The 21,009-nt window shown below is 41.6% G+C and overlaps 1 protein-coding gene across 1 annotated transcript in view; it reads left to right on the forward strand.

The window, feature by feature from the left end:
- Positions 1–21,009, forward strand: part of LOXHD1 (lipoxygenase homology PLAT domains 1) — a 280,858-nt gene that overhangs the window by 218,074 nt on the left and 41,775 nt on the right. The window contains 4 exon segments of the mRNA XM_078151940.1: positions 8,991–9,118; positions 11,246–11,363; positions 17,376–17,553; positions 19,125–19,310. Coding sequence (XP_078008066.1) covers positions 8,991–9,118; positions 11,246–11,363; positions 17,376–17,553; positions 19,125–19,310 — 610 coding nt within the window.

Raw genomic sequence — 21,009 nt, forward strand, 5'->3', positions numbered from 1 at the left:
TTTGCCATGAACAAATCCTCAGAAAGCACAACAGTGTTATCATTCAATGAACATTATTTAGCACCTCCTATAAGGGGTGATGTGGTAAACTAGAAAAACAAAGAAACAAATAAAAAATTGGCTTTGGAAGATCTAGGTTCAAACCCCCAACTCTGCTGCTGCTACTGCCTGCATGACCTTAGTCAATTAGCTTAAGCCCACTGGGCTCCTTTTCTTTATGTGTTAAGTGAGAGGTCAGACTAGGTGGCTTGTGAGGGCCCTTCCAGGCCCAGATTGATGGGCCTGTGAGCCTATGTTGTGTGCAAGGCATCATACCAGGCCCTAGGCACGAAAAGATCTGTAGGACCCAGAACTTGTTCTAGAGGAGCTCATAATCTAATGGCAGTAAGAAAAAGTACTCCAAAATGATTCAAGTACAAAGAATAGGCAAATTGTTATGAGAAATATGAGGAGAAAGAAATAGTTTCCACTTGAAGGGGAAAGGGGGGCCATGGAAGGGAAGGAGTTAGCATCTGATTTGGCCTTTGAAGGGAAGGTCCTTCAACCACAGAGAAGGGGAAGACATTGAGACCATTATAGTAAGTGAGGGGGGGAGGTTACAGAATGAGCAAAAGCTGAGAGTTGGGGGGAGAGTAGGATGGGGACAGAGAATACAGTTGGACAATATATAATTTGCGAAGGGAAGTAGAATAAGCTAAGACTGGACAGGTAGATCAGAGCTAGGTTGTCAAGGGCCCTGAAAGTCAAATTTGGCATTCAAGTGGTTCTATAGATGGGGGGTCTAACCCTGCTCCCTACTCCCCATCAGGCCTACATGGTTTTGGCCCAAAAAAAGTCTCTGGAAAGTAGGAAGAGTGAAGTTATTGTCAGAGCCAAGACCTTCCTGTTTATGTCCCACCAGATTCAAATGAAAGGATTGAGTTATTTGGGCCCTCAAAAAAAGAGGTTCCTAAAGGAAATGTTCGTAGGCAGGAGTACCAGCACATGGGCCTGGGCAGGTGGTTCAATCCAAGCCTTTGTACAGCTCAAAACCTTCTGTCTGCTGGGATGGGAAACTCTCCTCTGCAGCATGACAGACACAGCCAAAACTTGCATTGTTCATTTCTGTCCTGCCCTGATGCTGAGTTACTGACTTGTACGCGTTTGCAAGCATGTGTGTTATGTGTGTGTGCCTACACACACTAGAAGTATAACTCAGTGTAAGCAAGTCTAGTGTGAACATCTGGATTCACACCAGGGTTCTTCCCTTCACAGAATAATCATTACTGGCATGGGTGTGTACACATGCATAGACAGACACAGTATAGGTGTAACTCAGTAAAAGGAAGTCTGGTGTGTGAATATCTGGATTCACACCAGAGTTCTTCCCTGGACGAAATAATCATCTGGTTTTCAGTAGCCATCTTCCCAGGAATTTAGTTTGAATGAAAGGCACTCAGTTTGGATACAGGTTCTCAGGAACACATCTTTGCATAAATTGAGTTCCACCCAGGGAGAGAGAAGAAAGAATTCAGGGCCGCTAAGAGCTCAGAAGGTCAGAACCCCATTTTGTTCACATCTCACAACTGGTTCTCCCAAGAGATAATGAATCACCCTTTTGGATTTCTTATGTTTCCTTGTTTGTTTCTTTTTTGTTTTGTTTTGTTTTGTTTTGCTAGGCAATGGGGTTAAGTGACTTGCCCAGAGTCACACAGCTAGTAAGTGTTATGTGTATGAGGTCACTTTGAATTCAGGTCGTCCTGAATCCAGGGCTGGTGTTCTATCCACTGCGCCACCTAGCTACCCCTGTTTCCTTGTTTGTTTAAATGCCATCTGTTTACATGGCAGACAAAATAGTGGGTCACCTGTGAGTCTGATTAGATTACCTTCTATAAGAGAAATGGCCTTATTCCTCCTTTCTGCTTTACTGTAAAGGTCCATCCTGGCCTTAAAGACCCAACTTAAGCCTTCCCTGAATAGGGAAGGAAATGAGAATTTTTATAGTGGCTACCATGTGCTAGGCCCTGTACTAAGTGCTTTGAACGGCCCAGTCTTTTCTCTCTGCTTTTCTAAATTCCTGTGATGTGTATTAGCCTGACTGGGCAACCCAGCCCTCGATTGTACTTATATTTTAACTCTTTATATTAAGCAATAATAACCCTGCTTCGTTGGAAGTTGGACTTAGAAGCATAGAATTCAGAGCTAGAAGAGGCCCTAGAAATCATCTGCTCCATTCCTTGTATTTTATAGACAAGGAAAGTGAGGCCCAGAGAGAAGAAGTGATTGATGTAGTCACCCAGGAAATTAGCAGCATAGCCAGTACTAGAACCCACGCCTTCTACCTAGTATACTAGGCTACCTTCTGATATCATTTACAACATAGCTAGAAGCAAAGAAATTAAAAACAACTAAAACGACTTCTCAGCTATGATAAGAGCAGATTGTTGCAAACCTCCTGTACTATGCTGAAGTCAACCTCTCAGGTGCCCACCCAGAACCTTATAGACTTAATGATGTGTGTAAAATAAGGCTACAGATTTAACAAGATTGGTTAGGATAGAAGCAAGCTTAAAGATGAGTTAGAGGCTCCCAGAGGCACTGGGATGTCAATAGGAAGTCACAGTCTGAGATCAAGGGAGGAGACGGAAGAACAGACAATGAAGGCACAGAATTTAGTCTGTAGACAGACACATTTTCGTACATACCCTAATTGGTTCCAAGGGCACTAAAATGCAGCACTGATGTTTGTGGCGAATGATTTTAGTCACCAAGAAAAGTTTAGGTTTGGTTCAGTGCGCTATGCTTAATAAGGTGTGGAAATGTGTAAGGTATTTTTGAAAGATTTTCATTAAAACAATTAGCTTTAAAAATTCAGTACTTAAAAGGATAAACTTTAATTATCTGGAAGATACATAGGCAATACGCATCTTGTTCTCCAACAAAGTCAAACATATAAGTGCTCATGGACTCATAGAGTCATAGGCTTAAAGCTGGAAGAACTTTACAAGCCATCTTATCCAACCCTTTTATTTTACAGATGAGGAAACTGAGGGACGGAGAATTTAAGTAACATATCCAAGGTTATGTTCAGCTTGACATCAGGAAGATCTGAGTTCAAATCATGCCTCAGACACTACTCACTAGCCGTGTGGCTGTGGACATGTCTCTTAATCTCTCTAAGTCTCTGTTTCTTCATCCCAAAATTGGGGGCGATAATAGTGCCTGCTTCACAGGGATATTGTGAAGAAATGAGATAACGTATATAAGCACTTCGTAGACATTAAAGTGCTGTATGTATTGAGCTACAAGTAGTAATAGTATTATTCATATCTGATAGTCTCTCTGCCAAAAGAAATACCAAGTGTTTCCCATGTGCACACTAGTGTGGAGGGCAAGATCTGTGCCAATTAATTTTAATTGTACAAGCATTTATTAAGTACTTACTATGTTCCAGGCACTGTGCTGGGGATAGATACAATGGCAAAAATGAATAGTCCCTCAAAGAGCTTACATTTTTCTTTTTAAATTTTTTAAAATTATTTATGTTTAACATACTTTTCTTTTTAAATTTTGAATTCCAAATTCTCTCCCTCCTTCCCTCCCCTCCCCCACCCACTGAGAAGACAAGTGATATATCAATTATACATGTAAAATCATGCAAATCACTTCCATATTAGCCACATCATGGGGAAAAAACAAGAAAAATAAAGAAAGCAAGAAAATTATACTTCAGTTTGCACTCAGAGTTCATCAGTTCTCTCTCCGGAGGTAGATTGCATTCTTTCATCATGAGTCCTTTGGAACTGTCTTGGATCTTTGTATTGATCAAACTAGCCAAGTCATTCACAGTTGATCATTGTTACAACGTTGCTGTTACTAAGCATAATGTTCTCCTGATTCTTCTCACTTCAAGTTTGCATCAGTTCATATAGGTCTTCCCCTGGTTTTTCTGAAACCACCCTCCTTATAATTTCTTATAGCACAGTAGTACTCCATCACAATCATATTCCAAAACTTCTTCAGACATTCCCCAATTGATGAGCATCCATCCCCTCAATTTCCTATTATTTGCCACCACAAAAGGAGCTGTCATAAATATTTTTGTACATGTAGGTTCTTTCCCCTTTTTAAAAATCTCATTTCCTTTTTCTTTGATCTCTTTGGTATACAGATCTAGTAATGGTATTGTTCGGTCAAAGGGTCATACTCATAACCCTTTGGGCATAGTTCCAAATTCTTCTCTAGAATGATCGCACCAGTTCAAAAATTCCACTAACAGCTTATTAGTGTACATCCCCTCTGTTGGTCATTTCAGAAAGATTTGAGTTGTTTTAAATTGCATTTCTCTAATCACTAGTGATTTAGAACATTTCTCATATGACTTTAGATAGCTTTGATTTCTTCTGAAAACTTCCTGTTTATATCCTTTGATCATTTATCAATTAGGGAATGGCTGCTATTTTTACAGATTTGACTCAATTCTCTATATATTTGAGAAATGAGGCCTTTATCACAGAAACTTGCTGTAAAATTTTTTTTATATTACTTCATTGTCTATGTCATTGTCTTTTAGCAAAATGTAGTTTCCCTGTTTATTTTTTTGACTTAGGTTTATTTTTTCTTTTGCTTTGTCTGGGATCTGATTATTACCCCTGCCCTTTTCACTTCAGCTGAAGCATAATAAATTCTATTCAATATTTTGTTTTAACTCTGTGCTTGTCTTTCTGTTTCAAGAGTATCTCTTATAAACAACATATTGTTGGATTCTGGTTTCTAATCCATTCTGCTATCTACTCCCGTTTTATGAGCGAGCTCATCCCATTCACATTCACATACCAACCTTCTGAGTTTGTTTCTTGGTCTTCCCTGCCACCACAGTAGCTTTTTATGGTCAGGTTCCTTTTTTGTAGCCACAAGTGCTAATGATCCTCTCTGCCTTGGAAAGTTAACCAGGTCCCTACTCCTTTGTGACTGACCACAAGTGCTTTTCTCTGTCCGGGAATTGCAACCCAGAACTGTGTATGGGGAATACAGCACTCAGTCCTGTACCCAGTCCCAGCAAAGAGTCCCCCTGTAATCTCTTTCTACCAGTTGACTGACCCCTTTATGGCTTCTGGGCTGAGAGCTTCTGAAGCTGCTGCTGCTACCGCTATCATGGCCATCTCCAAGGCCGACTACTGTTGCTGCCATTTCAGGCACTGTAGGCCAGCTTCCAACCCAAGTGTCACAGAACTCTCCTGAAAACCTCCTAAGTTATCTTAGACTGGAAAAATGTCTCACCCTGACATCTTTTGGCTCTCCTGCTCCAAAATTTGATTTGAGGTATAATTTTAAAGTTGTTTGGAGGGGCATGTTGGGAGAATTCAGTTGGGTTGTTGCCTCAACTCTGCTATCTTGGCTCATTCTGAGGAGCTTACAGTTTAATGGAAAAAAACCTATACATGTACACACAAGTAAATACAAAATATACACAAGTACTCTGAGGAGAGAGCCCTAGCAACTGGGTGGAACAGAATAGGCCTCATGCAGCACTTGATTTGTGTCTTGAAGGAAGCTAGAGGTTCTAAGAGGAAGAACTAAGGAAAAAGGGCATTCCAGGCATTGGATACAGCCAATCCAAAGGCACATAGACGGGAGATGGCATGTTGTGCATGAAGAACAGTAAGCAGGCCAGTTTTTTTGGACTATACAGTATGTGAAGGAGAGTTATATGTAATAAGTCTGGGAAGGTAAGTTGGGAATTTGTATTATTATTATTATTATTAGCCACAGGAGCTCCTTGTATAGTGGTATAACATGGTCAGACATATACTTTAAGACAGGAGGGGGGAACTTGGAGCCTCGAGGCCACTTGGCCCCAAAGCAACAGGTTCCCCACCCCTGCTTTAGGAATATCAATTTGACAGCTATGTGTAGGATGAACTGAAGAGGGGAGAGAATTGAAGGAGGGAGACTAATTAGAAGGTTATTGCTAGTGTCCAGGAGAGTGGTGATGATGACTGCCACTGGGGTTGGTGTCTGTATGAGTAGAGAGAAGGGAATAGACAAGAGAGGTATCATGGAGGTAGAATTGACAAGACTTAGTGACTGATTGGATATGGAGAACAAGGAAGAGTCCAGAGTCGAGGATGAAACCTGACAGATGGCAATACTTTCACATGAAACAGGAAAGTTAGAAAGTGACTGGGTGGGTAGGGGAGGAGGATGAAGAATAACTTTTGTTTTGGACATGTTGAGTTTGAGATGCCTAAGGGGCAGCCAGTTGGAAATGTCCAATAGTCAGTTGGCCATGCAGGACTGGAGCTCAAAACAGAAACTCAAATCAGCGAGCCGTATGCATAGAGGTGATAATTGAACCCATAATATCACCAGAAGAAAGAGTGAAAAGAGGAGGGCCCAAGAGAGAGCCTAGAGGGATATCCCCTAGCTAGGAGACAGGATGTAGGTTATGATCTAGCAAAGGGGAACTAAGGGAGAACAGTTTGACCAAAACTCAGAGAGGAGTGAGGATGTGAGATGGTGGGAGAGAAAACACTATTTAACATAACAGAGAAGTCAATAAGAATGAAGACTGAGAATAGGTATTTGGTAATTAAGAGATCCCTGGTAACTTGGGAGAGAGGGGAGAGATTGAACACCAGCTTACAAAGGACTGAGAAGAGTAAGAGTAGAAGAAATGGAAGCGATGAGTGTAGATAGCTTTTTCCAGTTTGGTAGAGATGTGGAAGAGGAGTATGAGATGATAGATTGAGGGGATGCTGGGGTCCAGTGAGGATTTTTTTATCAGGATGGGGGAGATGAGAGTGTTTCTAGACAGAAGAGGTCAGGAGCTGAAGTGGAAAGGAAGATGAGAGCCTTCAGGTACTGACCTTCTTGAGAAAAGAATGACCTGGTGATTGGTAGATAGCTGCTACAAAAGAGTCATTTGTGTCTTAGGCACCAAGATGGCACAGTGGATATAGTGCTGTGCCTGGAGTCAGGAAGACCTGACTTCAAATCTGGCCTTAGACACTTACTAGCTGTATGGCCATGGGCAAGTCCCTTAACTGCGCTCAGACTCAGTTTCCTCATCTATAAAATGCTAATAATAATAAGCACTTACTTTCTAGGGTTATTATTAGGATCAAATGAAATAACATTTGTATAGTGCTTTGCAAACCTCAATACAGGCATTTTTTTGGTAATAATGGCTATAGTAATACTTCTGGGATTGACACTTTTGTGACCAAGATATCCCCAAATAAGGCTATCATAGAGAGTGAATCTGCCTGCATTTGCTCTTGGGGACATCCCTACCATTAACCAGGCAGTGGCTCAGTGAGCCCACAGTATTGTCAATGTGCCTGTTTTAAGCAAATCTCATATAGTCCAGTAAAATTCTTCACTTTACAAAAAAATACATTAATGAGTTTAATTCACTTTAATAACTATTTAGAGAATGTCTACTATGTGGCAGAGTCTCTTCTAGGTGGTGAAGATACAAATAGACAAACTAACTAGTCCCCACCTCACACAGGACCTCATACATAGTATGTGTTCACTAAATGTCTATTGGTTATTTGTGGAATAAATGAATGGATAGCAAACTCCCTGGATTCAAAACGGAATTCAATTTATAAAAAATTGATTCATGTAATTTTTCTGGAGTACATGTGTTGCAAAAAACAAAGCACAATAGGAATTGTGCACTGTGCTAGCCAGAGGAAGAGACTAGGTCCCTGCCCTCCAGAAGCTCTTCTTAAGGACTTGTTTTCTACAATTAATTTTTGTCCTTCGTTTTCCAAGCTATTGACTCTCTCTCACATACCTCTCATTTCTTTTCCCAATTTTTTGTCTACTTTCTTATTTGACTTTTAAAATCCTTCTTGAGCTCTTCCAAGAAGGCTTTTGGGGCTTGAGACCAGTTCATATTCCCTTTTGAGGTTTCAAATGTGGGTATGTTGACAGTGTTGTCTTCTTCTGAATTTGTGCCTTGATCTTTCCTTTCCTCATAATAAGAATCTATGGTCATTATCTGTTTCTGCTTTTAGTGCATGGTGTTTGCCTATTTCTTAACTTTAAAAAAAAAAAGTCGAGCTCTCCTAGAGCGAAGGGAGCACTTACCCAAGCTTCTTTTCTTGCTCACCTGGGCCTTGCACAGGGATGTTTTGCTGCTGACGGATGTCTATCAGCCTGGAGTTGTGCTTCCCAGAGTTGTGTTGAGGCACTGGGTGATTTGGCTGCTGGAGAGTACCATGGCCTATGGTGATTTTCCAAGCTGGTGTCTACTGGTTCCCCTGCCAGTATTGAGGCTCTGAGGGGTGGAAGGGTCCTGGTGTTGGTATTTGCCTGCTCCACCAACCTGCGTCTCAGGATCTCTCCCTGGTATGCTGAGATGGGTCTTGCTGCTGGCTTGCTGGGACGCCTCCCATTCCTGTACTGTTTCCCCTTCCCCAGAGTGAAAGGGGTCTTTCCTTTAAATCCCCCAAACTTCCTTGGCTACAAGACTGCAGTGCTCTGTCTTTTTGCTGTCTCAGGTTTTTTCCTGGGTCAACATTTTCTGGGTTTTCAAAGGTCAATAAAGGAGGGTAAGAGTGAATTACTTCTTATTCCACCATCTTGGCTCCTGGAAGTGGAGCTTCTAGAAGCTCAAAATTGAGCTGGGGAGACAAGATATATACAGATGAAAAACACTTAAGACCACATAGGAGAGAGAATATACCCTGGGACTCTTTTGAGCAGAGGAAAGAATGGGAAGAAGTTGCAAAGAGGAAAATCTAGGTCTGATAACAGGAAATCTTCCTAAAACTTAGAGCTATCCAAAAATGGAATGGGCTATGTTGGAGATGATGAGTTCCTTCTCCATGGAGATCTTCAAGTATAGGTTGGATGAACACTTGTTGGACGTGTTACCATGGAGATTGGTTTGGGGTTCGGGTTGAACTAAATGGCTGCTGAGGTCCCTTACACCCCTCAAACTGTTCATGTGATTCTATGAAAGAACCTTAAACTAACCTTTGCTCTTTTGGCAGATCATGTATGAAATGACCGTCTGGACAGGTGATATCGTTGGAGGTGGCACTGATTCCAACATTTTTATGACACTTTATGGAGTCAATGGGAGCACGGAAGAAGTGCAATTGGATAAAAAGAAAGCACGGTATGTAGAGGCACTAGCCACTGGTATTCTGCAATTGGTCCCGTCCTACCTCTGCTCTTATCTTGTCATCTACTGCTTCTTTCTACACATCCTTGACTCCAGTCAAATGGGTCACTTTCCTATTCCTCTCCAAATACCTGTCCAGTACTGATTCTACATCTTTCTTCATGCTATTGACCTTGTTTGGAATGTCCATTAATCAATTGCTCAATCACCAAGCACTTATAAAGTACTTACCACGTGTCAGGTACCACACTAAGTGCTGGGGACACAAAGATAAAAATGGAACAGTCTCTGCCCTCAAGGATCTTACATTCTATTGGGCAAAATAACATTTCCATACCAGCAGGGGTGGGAGTTGAGGTGGGATGTGTCAGGAAAGGGCAGCTACCCTTAGCCATATCTTAACTTCTTTTCAAGGAGCAGCTCAAAGTCTCACCTCCTTCATGAAGCTATCCCAGAAGGACCTCTTCCACCTCTGAGATCCTATGGCACTGATAATAACATTCATTTGGTTCTAATCCTATGCTGCCTTGTACTGACCTTCATTTTTCATATTGGTATAGTTCATCTCCCCATCTAGACTATAATCTCTTTGAGTACAGGGTAAAAGAAACTCCCAGCTTGGAACATACTGGGCTTCTGGGGTGGGGGTAGGGTGTGAGTCTGACCTTTTTTCACTCTATTCCATAGTATTTCAATGCAGTCATACCATCTGTTCCACCCCAGGTACACCAGGGTAGTGCTAGAGCTAGGCTGGGCTATAGGTGGAATCAGCCACTACCTTAAATGGTTACCCAGTTTCAGTTAACCAGGAAGTTTCAGCACCCTAAGTTTTTTCCAGCCATGTTCTTGGCTGAACTGGAAGTTCCACTGTCTTGTCTTCATCTCTCTATCTTAAAACTTTGCTCTTCAGTGAAATAAATGTCCACCACCAAAGGAAAGCTGCTCTGGGATTGGGCAGTCACTGGTTCAGCATTTTAAGGCCTTTCCTGAGAGTGGGAGGAGGGGAAGGAGGCCAGAGGGAAAGGATACTGGCAGTTGAGAGGGGCCATGCAAAGGAACAAATAGAAACTTGGGGTTATTGAATACAAACTCCTTGGGCAACTCAGTCTTGCTCTATCACTGCCCCAAAGCTCCCCTTCTTAGGAGGAGTATTAGCAAGCAGAGGTTCTTCTCCAGTGGTTAGAGAACCAAATCCTTCAGGTGCAGTGAATAAAGCCTCCCCACCCAAGGCTGACAGAAGAACTTAGCTAAACCCACCCCTGCATTCTCAGAGCCCAAGAGAAAACTGAGAGGTTGGAAGTGAGGGGTGGAGTCAATTCTCCTGCAGCCACAAAAGAAGGATGTGACTAATGTGCAAAAGAAATGAAACAAGGTGGCAAGGAGTCACCCACATGACAAGGGAGTATTCTGTTCCATGAAGGGGCAAAGTGAGCTGGGACTTAAATGAATTTCATGAAGTAATGATGAGTTAGAGTAAAATTTAAACTGCTCCTCTTTAAAAAATAGATTTTCCTCCCCCTTCTCTTTGCTAGAGGGGTGTGTGTGTGTGTGTGTGTGTGTGTGTGTGTGTGTGTGTGTGTTTGAAGGCAAATGAAGACTAAAAATTTCCAGGACACCTTCTACAAACAAAGCTTTATGATCTTATATTTTTTGAGTGGGTAATTAGTTTGTGGAAACTATCAAGGCAGACAATATTCACCTTAATCCATATGAAGCCCCATCTAGTGATGGGGGATTAGTGAGCAGCACTTGGCCTCACTACACTGTACTGCTCTTTGTGGTCTCTTGCCTCTTAGAAAGAAAGAAGGTGAGAAAATACAAACATATGGGAAGTAAAATAAGAATTCAAAAAGATCTGTGGCTTCATTGGTAAAGTTATTCTATCCACTGACAGATTAAAACCTTCCTACTCATACTTCTTGGACGGTCTTTGTGAGTTGCTGTCACCACAATCCAGTCTAGGAACTTCAAATTCCTCATCTGTAAAATGGGGATAAGAATATATGCATTGCCTACAGCAGAGTTTCTGTGAGGATCAAATGTACTAATGTGTAGAAATGGTTGTGTAATTAGAAAGCATCTAGAAATATTGTCTGATTATTATTCTCCCCATGTGCACAGGTTTGAACGAGGACAGAATGACACTTTCGTTATGGAGATCGATGACATTGCCCCATTCACAAAGATGCGGATGCGGCTAGACGGGCTGGGCAACCGACCAGAGTGGTTCCTGGACAAGGTAACAGATGAGCTGGAGTCCACCACCACACCTCACTTACCATACCCTTTCTGCTCAGTCTCTTTGCTCTCTCTCTACCTCTCATTGGGCTCCTTCTTAGCATTATCATCTCCTCATAGAGCTATATTGCCCCTACCCTGAAACCTGACTCTGCTCGCAAAGTTGCTGCCCTTTCTCTCCTCATTCCTCCCCAGCAGCTGTATGATCTGGTACTTCTTGCTTGGAATGTTGCTTTCCACATTGAGATATATATATATATATATATATATATATATATATATATATATATATATCTCATATATATATCTCATCACCAAGAGGTTGTTCACCAAGTGATAAAGTTTTTCCAGTAATGGAAATAAACTATCTACCCAGGCAAGAAGGAGCTACAGTCCACGTCGGTGGAGGGAATATTCACACCAATAAAGTGAGCGTGTATGTATGTGAAGATATTATATTATGTGATGCTATATTATATTATGTTATATTATAGGGCAGCTAGGTGGCGCACAGGATAGAACATTGGGTTTGGAATCAGGAAGACTCATCTTCCTGAGTTCAAATCTGGCCTCAGATACTTCCTAGCTGTATGATCCTGGGCAAGTCACTTATACCTGTTTACCTCAGTTTCCTTATCTGTAAAATGGTCTGGAGAAGGAAATGGCAAATCACTATTTCTTCCAAGAAAACCCCAAATGGGTTCACAAAAAGTCAGACCCAACTGAAACAATTCAACAACATGTTATATTATATCATATCACATCACATCACACCTTATATTATATTATATCATATCATATCATATCATATTATCTCATATTATAATCGTATCATGCAAGTAGGTGGTATAGTGGATAGAGCACCAGGAAGGCCTAGAAGTCAGGAAGACCTGAGTTCAAATCCAGCCTTAGGCATTTACTAGCTGTCTGACCCTAGACAAGTCACTTAACCTCTATTTGCCTCAGTTTCCTCATCTGTAAATAGCACCTACCTCCTAGGGTTTTTATGAGAATCAAATGAGATAATATTTATAAAATGCTTAGCACACTGCCTGGCACATAGTAGGTCCTATATAAATGCTAGATATTATTATTCTATCATATCATATTGTGTCATGTCGTATTGTACCATATATCATATCTTATTATATTATGGCATCATATCACATTTTATATTTACATATTTACACAAGTGCCTTTTCCTCCTGCACTAACGTTCTCTTCTGATGCCATGCTGTGGCTGGGTGGTGACCCTGGGATCCAAAAGGCTCTCAGCAGAGCACAAGTCCTGGTAGGTCCCATCAAGCTGAAATGTTTCAAGTATGGACTGGTAATAGGCTCTGTATCATCAGCAACTCAAGGGACAACCTAACAAAATTTAGGGAGACTTACCGCAGAGCTGGACACAGGGCAATAGGATTTCCAGCCTTAGCAGCTTTCAAAGACATTCTACAAGGTTATAGGATTGTGATCTGCTTTGCTGGAAAGACTACCCATACCAACAAACGGTCAGATTCTTGAAGGATGGAAGTATACACGTATGTATGTGTATATGGATACATATATATATGTATATATGTACCTGTATATATACATGCATATATACATATGCATACACATATGTATATGTGTATGGTTTTGTTCCAGACCTATGATTTTAACTATTTGGAGGGCTCTTGTTGAGAAAGCACCCTTTACCAGTTCAGATCAGCAACTATTCTTCGACTTATCCCACAACATCATCTGGGGGCACTGAGAGGTTAGCTAAGTTTCTCAGGGTCACACAGCTAGAATGGGGAAGACCTGGTACTTGTCCATGTCCTGCTGCTGCCCAGATTAGCTCTCTACCCTCTTCTTTCTGCTAGATCTCTTATGTATGATGTGTGTATATTAACCAAATTATCAACAAGTGTTTAATATGGTAGGCACTATGTTAGGCTCCAGAAATACAAAGACAAGAATAGAATAGTTTCTGACTAAAGGAACTTATATCATACACACACACGCTTCGTACTAAGATACAGAAGTGATTCCTACATATGTGTACGTCTAATTCGTATTAAGAAGACATATATGTTATATATATATTTATATAATATGAATATAAGCATATATACTTCTCCATATATACAAAATAGTGTCCCAAACATCCTAGTATAGTTTTGGAACACCCTATTTTGGAACACCATCTGTATATTTCATATTAAGATGTTAATGGTTTATAAGAATAGATTGTCATTTTTCCTGGGCAAAATTTATGTTTTAGGAGGGGGTTAATGCCTTAATAGAGCAGTAAAATTCTGGGGTACATCAGCAGGTAGGTGAGGGAAAATATTGTGTTGACTGCATACAAGTTTCCATTTTCAGATTCAAGGATACACCCAGAACTGGTTTATGCAGTGAGTGTAGGAGAGAGTCCAAATGATAGTAGAAGGATCTGTAAAGGTAGACTGGAGCTACAAAGACAAATTTCACTATTTTTCTGTGGACTGGCCCTTGGGGAGATAGCATTAACACGATCTATCATAATTATCATTTGGAAAATGAAAAATCCAGTGAACCAGCTGGTTTTGTCTAATAATGCCTGACATTTGTACATTGCTTACTATTTTTTACTAAAGCACTCGCTCAATCTTTTTTTTTTTTACTTAATGCTCATAACAGGAGGTGTATAGAACAGGTGTTGCAATCCTCATTTTCCTCATCATCAAGTCAGGAAACTGAGGCCCAGAGACAAGCAGTGACTTACCCAGTGTCTTACAGATGCTTAGTGGCAAAGCCAGGATGAACACTTGGGTCTTATGAACATCCTGTCCATTGCTCTTCTGTCTACATCATTCAGTCTCCACAGTGACAAACCATTTGGGTTCATTTCTCCCCTTCACTGCCCAGTTGAGTTAGCTTTTAAGTAGCCACAGCTTCAGCTCTTGTAAGTGAGCCAACAACAAAGTGAGAAATCCAAGCAACAGCATTGCTTATCTTTCAGTAGTCCAGCTGGAAGAAGTGGCAATGTTAGAAGTGGTAGTCTTGTTCATCGATGGGGCACCAGCAGGGCTTGGGGGTGGGGAGGGAAGGAGAGTGAGATACTCAGTGTCAAGTCCCTTGGACTTGACAGTGTGTTGCCAGGTCCCTGTAGAAGGCCCTGGCTTACCTGCTGTCTGATTGTTGACAAATGGCCTTCTTCATTGGCATGGAATCCCTGGGCTTGGGCTCCTTTGACATCACCCACTCCTCTCTTTGGTCCATATTAGGCTGGAGAAGAGTCAATGTATCTGGCAAATAAGAGTCTTGGTGATCTCAGAATTCTCTTGAAATAGTGGGGATATGAGATAAATTTGATAGGGTTAGGGCATGATAAGAAAATTGAGATACTGGGTAAATGTCATATGTTGGAGACATAGCAGGGTCAATTGAAACTTTTCTTCACGCATGCAAGTGTGTGTGTGTGCTTTTGTGTGTTTGTAGGGCTGCAAGATGTGTGCTTTTGAAGGTCAAGGGATGAGGGCAGATTCAATATGTATTTGTTGAATCACTAAGTCAGTCTCAGATAGGTAGATGGATAGCCACTTGTCGTAGTAGGACTGGAAGGAGGGGCACAGGGTCCAGGGCAGTCACCAGACGTGGTTCATAATTCTAAGATTCCATCAACTAATTTCCAGTCATGTGCTGAGTATTGGCCCTTTGAGGGCTGAATGGATGATAAGTCACAATTGTTGTCTTCAGATATGATCGGTGATTAAAAGATACGGTTGAAAGATAAATAACAATATTTCCTCAATGCTTCAAAAGATCCATGCTTTAATTGATCATTGCATTATAGATTTAGAATCCAATCCTTCATTTTACAGATGAGTAAACTGAGGCTTAGAGGTTAAGTGTTGCATGGGCAGGAAGTGGCGTGACCTAAAATCTACCAGCACAATTCAACAAGCATTTATTAAATATGCAAAGCCTTCTGCTCGGCACTGGAGACCTAAAGACAAAAACTGAATAATTTCTGCCCATCAGAAGCTTACATTTACCTAGAGTTGTAGATAGAGATGAGTGTGGAGGGTCCCGTATCTGGTCCCTTAAGGCAGTGATGTAATGATCAGAAGCCAATAATTTATTTTCTCCTCATCCCTGCCTTCTTGGGTGGAGGGTGGGGGCAATGCCTCATATCACACCTGAATTGTAGGTATTATTGTTTCCAATCATGGTTGATTCTAAAAAGCAGATAGGCTCCTTGAGGTCAGAGAATATGTTTTCTTCTTCTTTTTTCAGCCTCCAGAACATTGTGAGCATAGTAAACAGTGAGTCAATCCTTGTTTAAAGAACACAATGTGCATTTTGATCACCAGAAAGGCTAGGGATGAGTCTATCCTCCGTGGCTGAGGCAAGTCTGGGCTGAGTAAAACTGACAAGTTGGTCATCAGTGTTCCTTCATCACCATTTCTTCTCCTCTCGTCTCCCTTTTGACTTCCTCCTTCCCCACCCAACATGGATCTCAGAGTCCTCTTGTAGACCAGAGTCCCACTACGGCTTTCTCTCCAAGCCTGCCCTCCCCCCACAAAGACTTCTCTGAATTCTTCATAGTATTTTGCCTGGTACTCTCCTTTGAGCTTATCTCATTGTCTGTTATATCATGGTTTATTTGTATACTAATCCTTTCCTTCATTTCAATCAATTATTTAGTCAATAAACATTTATTAAGTACCTACTACGTGCCAGGCAGTATAAATTCCTTGGGAGCAGAGCCTGTGTCTTCAATCTTTGTATCCTTGGCAACCAGCACATAGTAGGTGCTTAATAGTTGTTTGCTGACTGAATGGATGACCTTTGTATCAAGGGCTCCCTCCGCTAAGAGCCTACAATTTGAAGACCTTTCATTTATCTGGCTTGATTTCCATTGCCCAAGGAGAAACTGGTAACTTTGATAACTGGTGTTTTCCCAGTAATAAGGCCAGCTCTCCTTATAAACTCTCAGGTTTTGCTTTCACAATAAAGAACACAGAAAGAACTCACACTTGAGTCTACAGAGAAACCCTTTCCCCTTTATACAGACCTTGGAGAGGGGGATAATCCCTGTGACTCACTACTGTCCCAAGTGGATGTTGAGGTTGAAAGGTAGGGTTATTCTTCTCCATTGCTAAGCTGCTGTATGCTCCAGGGCAATGGCACTTTTTTTTTCTTCCTTAGGCAATTGGGGTTAAGTGACTTATCCAGGCTCACACAGCTAGTGTCAAGTGTTTGGTCTGAGGCCGGATTTGAACTCAGGTCCTCCTGTCTTCAGGGCTGGTGCTCTATCCACTGCGCCACCTAGCTGCCCCTGCAATGGCACTATCATCCTCCAGTGAGGGGGCAGGATGCCTTTGGGCAATTGGAAATAGTCTGTTCTTTTTCACCCAGGTCCCAGATGCCTACCCTATACACAGAGGATTTTCTCAGGTAGTTGTAGAAACACTTCTAACTTGCCTTTCTGGAAATATCTTTATTTACCATCTCCCCCTCCTCCCCTATCAATAGGGCCTGTAGGGCATGCTTCCCTTTTGATTATCACTCATTCAGGGTTTTAAGAGGGATTCATAAAAGCATTTGGGGTCTCTTTTTATTTCCATTTGCTTCCCACCTTTCTTTGGGGTGGCTGAGCAGAGTTCTTCTTAACTGAAGAAAGGAGAAGCTGGTGGGACATGTGACTTAAAGTGTGGACCTTGCCCCTCTAAGGAAAATTCATCCCTGAGGTGTTCACAATATATATATATATATTCCAATTAGCATCTGTACCTTAACTGTCTTTAATGAGTAAGTAAATGTGGAAAGTGTTGACCCTGTGACAGGATAGTAGGAGAAGATTTTATGGTTGAGGGTAGGGATGGAGGCCTTCAATTGTACCTGATAGGTGACAGCTTACTCCAGGACCCTTGGGGCCATCCCACCTCAGGTCCCTTGGAGATCTAATTGGTTCTGCTGAAGGTATTGAGGTTGGTGGCTGGGAGGTATGAAGAGCCCATCCTTGGCCATTCCTTTTCCTCAGGTCCTCCTGAAGAACATGGACAGTGGAGACCTAACAATGTTCTACTATGGTGAATGGTTATCTGAGAGGAAGGGTGAAAAGAAGACGCTGGTCTGCGAGATGTGCGCAGTGATTGATGAGGAAGAGATGATGGAGTGGACATCCTACACTGTTACGGTCAAGACCAGCAACGTTTTTGGTGAGTGTTGGTCCTCTTGGGGAAAGGCTTCTCCTCTGCTAACTCTCTGTCCCCTGCTTTCTTCAAGGCAAGAGTCCTGACTTGGCTTCCTAGCTCCTGTTCAGATCACTTTTGGGGGAGTGACTTTTGAGAAGTTTACACATTTAGAATCATAAAATTTTTGAGCTGGAAGGGACTTTATGGTCTTTTAGCCTAACTCCTTCCTTTTGTTGGCAAGGAAATTAAGGCTCAGAGAGATGATATTATTTATCCATGGACACACAGATAGCAGTGGGAAATGTGAGGCTGGGGCCTTGTTATGCTGATTCCAAACCGCAGGCTCTTTCCATTATACTTATGGCCCCAAACCTCACAAAATAAATAAATGAATAAAATCATTAGTTCCCATGTCTCATGAATGGGAACAGTCTAGCCTCCTTGCTGCTTTCCATTTTCGTTTATCTCATAGTTTGTGCTATTTAGATATTTTATTAGATACTAAGATATTATTTAGATATTAGATATTGACTTCAGTTTCTCTTACCTTGTGGCTGATCTTTAATAAAATTATGAATAAAGTAGACTTTGCCTTCTGTGATCATCACCCCACTCAATGCCTCTCCTAGGCTGTCTGGTATAGTCTACCTTCATGCCCCTATGGTACCTCCTCAATGCCTAGGACCCCAACCTAGACCTGCCCTCTCTGGAGGGTGCACAGTGCTCAAAATCTACCTCCTGTCCTCTCTTCTACCCAAACTCTGGTAAGTTAGTAACATTCAAAAGCTCATATCAAAAAATTCAATAAGGACTTAACATGTTATATATTTGTATTTTAATAAGGAAGAAAGCCTTAACCCAAAAGAATAAAGGTCTAAGGTTGGAATTCTGTGACAGGTAAGCAGGGAAGATATTTAGGAGAGAAAAGCCTTCCTAAACCTCCAAATCATATTACATAGACAGTTTCTAATTATACCTATATATAAGGCTAACCTTATCTGGCAGTGGTCTAACCACATCTAATTTGGCCATGATCTAGTAAGTCTAACCACTGTAGATCAAGAATTTAGCTATTACTATTGATTAGGGAATAGCTAAACAATTCATTTTATAGGGAGACAAAATGCTTCTTTTATTACAGTCAAAGGGGTAAAACTCTAATAGTGGAATTTTAGGTATCTGTAGTATTTAGCTATCTTCCTGATAGAAGCTTTCCTGATACTTGGAAGTCACATGATATAGGCAGCTGTCAATTCAGTCTATACATAAAATCAGCCCTGGGGTGAATTGTGCTTTGGGCTGTTATTTAAGTATTGGTCATAAATTTGCATTGAATCCTCCACACTCCCTTCTCGGAGACCTCTTAAAGCCAATAGCATTTGCAAGAAGTTTGGTTAGAGTCCCAGACCAGGGAGCATAATGAACTAAACTGGTCATCTGGGATTCAGTCATTTGACTTGGACCTTATAAACTGTAGGCCCCAACATGTTCAGCCACAAGCCAGTCTAGAAACAACTCCAGGGTTGGGAAGGGTTCACATCGGAGAGACCTAATTTCAAAGTCATTTATGTGGGCTCTTTGCCATGTCCCTTCAGGAGCTGGCACTGATGCCAACGTGTTCATCATCATCTTTGGAGAGAATGGAGACAGTGGTACCCTGCCCCTGAAGCGATCCAAAAACTTTAACAAGTTTGAGCGCAATGGGACAGACACATTCAGCTTCACAGACATGCTGAGCCTTGGTCATCTCTGCAAGCTGAGGGTCTGGCATGACAACAAAGGTAATTCCCTGATCAGACCCCCATACCAGGGACATGGAGGAGGCCAGGTTATGGCTACTTCCCTGGATGACTCAGTGCTCTGCTCCAAGAAATAGGCAGAGGCCAAGGGTTAGGCACCTAGGGCAGTGGCTGTGAGCAGGCAGTAGAACTGACTGGCTGATTGAAGCTGGTGTAACCTAAAAGCTGGGGGCCAGACTGAGAAGCTGTCTGGGTGCCAACTCATATCATGACCAGGATTCTTGATGTCCTCTAGGAGTGATTATTCCCTAGGATCAAAAGGAAAGAATTAGAAATAGCTAGTGTGTCACAACAAACTCAATGTTTATTCATACCACCTCTCATGTCAGTCTGAAGTCCCTGCGATAAAGCAAATTCCTTCCCTGGCTTCCCCGAGGCAACATCAGTCATAGGAATGAGCACCCATTCCTGGTCTCCATCCTTTAACTGTAAAAGAACTTTAAAAATCTCATTCCAAAGTCACTTCTTTCCTTTATGGCACTAAGTTAAACTAAAGGTCAAGTTCAAATGATTAGAGGCCTTGGTTATGTGCTATAGGAAACAGAGGCACAAGGATAGCTCTGCTTACTTAAATAATCAAAACTCAGTGATTTCATCAGGGTGGGCAGTCTCTCCACTGATGCAGATAGCAGTCCCTCCCTGCTTCACTCAGTAGACAGTTTTGTTTTGTTTTATGTTTTGTGGTCAAAAGAATTCATTACCCCTTGGGTCGATGGGGTGATAAACCTTTCCGAGCTTAGCTAGGCTGTGCCCGGGATGACAGATATACAGTCTATCACTTGGCTTGCACTTGAAGCCTCCCCAGCTTGTGAAGGAATTGATAGTGTTGGCATTCCATTGGTAGAGTCTTTGAAAATTCATAGTTTCCACAGTAAAGAGACAGAATCAGGCTTTCTTGGTGATTTTGCTTACTTCCTTTGTTGGATTTTGTAGAACCTCAAGCATAGAAAAGATACAAACTTTATTCCTCTTAAACAACCTAAGATATAAGCCTAGAAAAATACAAGCCTCAAGTATTTGGGCCGAAGTATTGATCTAATACCTAATATTTCAGTGTTCCCCAATGTGACTTCCTTCCTCTTCCTTCTGCCTGGTTGCCTCTTTCTTTTCTGGTCATCTCTCTATCCTGCCTTTCTACTTGAACACTTAGTGTCCTGTCCCATTTCTGTAATTTCTCTACTACTTGAATTCTGCATTCCTGACCTTGGCCCTTTGGCCTGGATTTGATTTTTGGACTTGGATTCCTGTGTTCCTAACCTTGGCCTATTGATATGACCTAGTCTTGCCATTCTTCCCCTCTTTGGTGTTTGCACATGAGTTCTGTTTTCCTGATATCATTTAGTCATTCAACATTTTTTAAGCACCTCCTATAGGCCAGGAACTGTTCTAGGCACTAGGGATTACAAAAACAAAAATGGCTCCTGACCTTGAGGAGCTTATAATCTACTAAGAGGAAACAATGTACACAGATAATAAAATACAAATATTTACAAAAAAACACAAAAGAATATGGAAGAGGAAGAAATCCCTAGCAACTGGGAGCTTCAGGAAAGGCCTTATGGAAGAGGTGGCACTTAAACAGAACCTTGAAGGAAATTCTAGGAGGCAGAGGTGAGAAAGGAGGGCATTGTAGGCCTGGGAGACAGCTTGGGTTGTCAGAAGCACACAGGCCGGAGATGGA

This window comes from Phascolarctos cinereus, unplaced genomic scaffold (assembly GCF_003287225.1).
Source record: "Phascolarctos cinereus isolate Bilbo 61053 unplaced genomic scaffold, phaCin_HiC Scaffold_4;HRSCAF=312, whole genome shotgun sequence".
NCBI lineage: Eukaryota > Metazoa > Chordata > Mammalia > Diprotodontia > Phascolarctidae > Phascolarctos > Phascolarctos cinereus.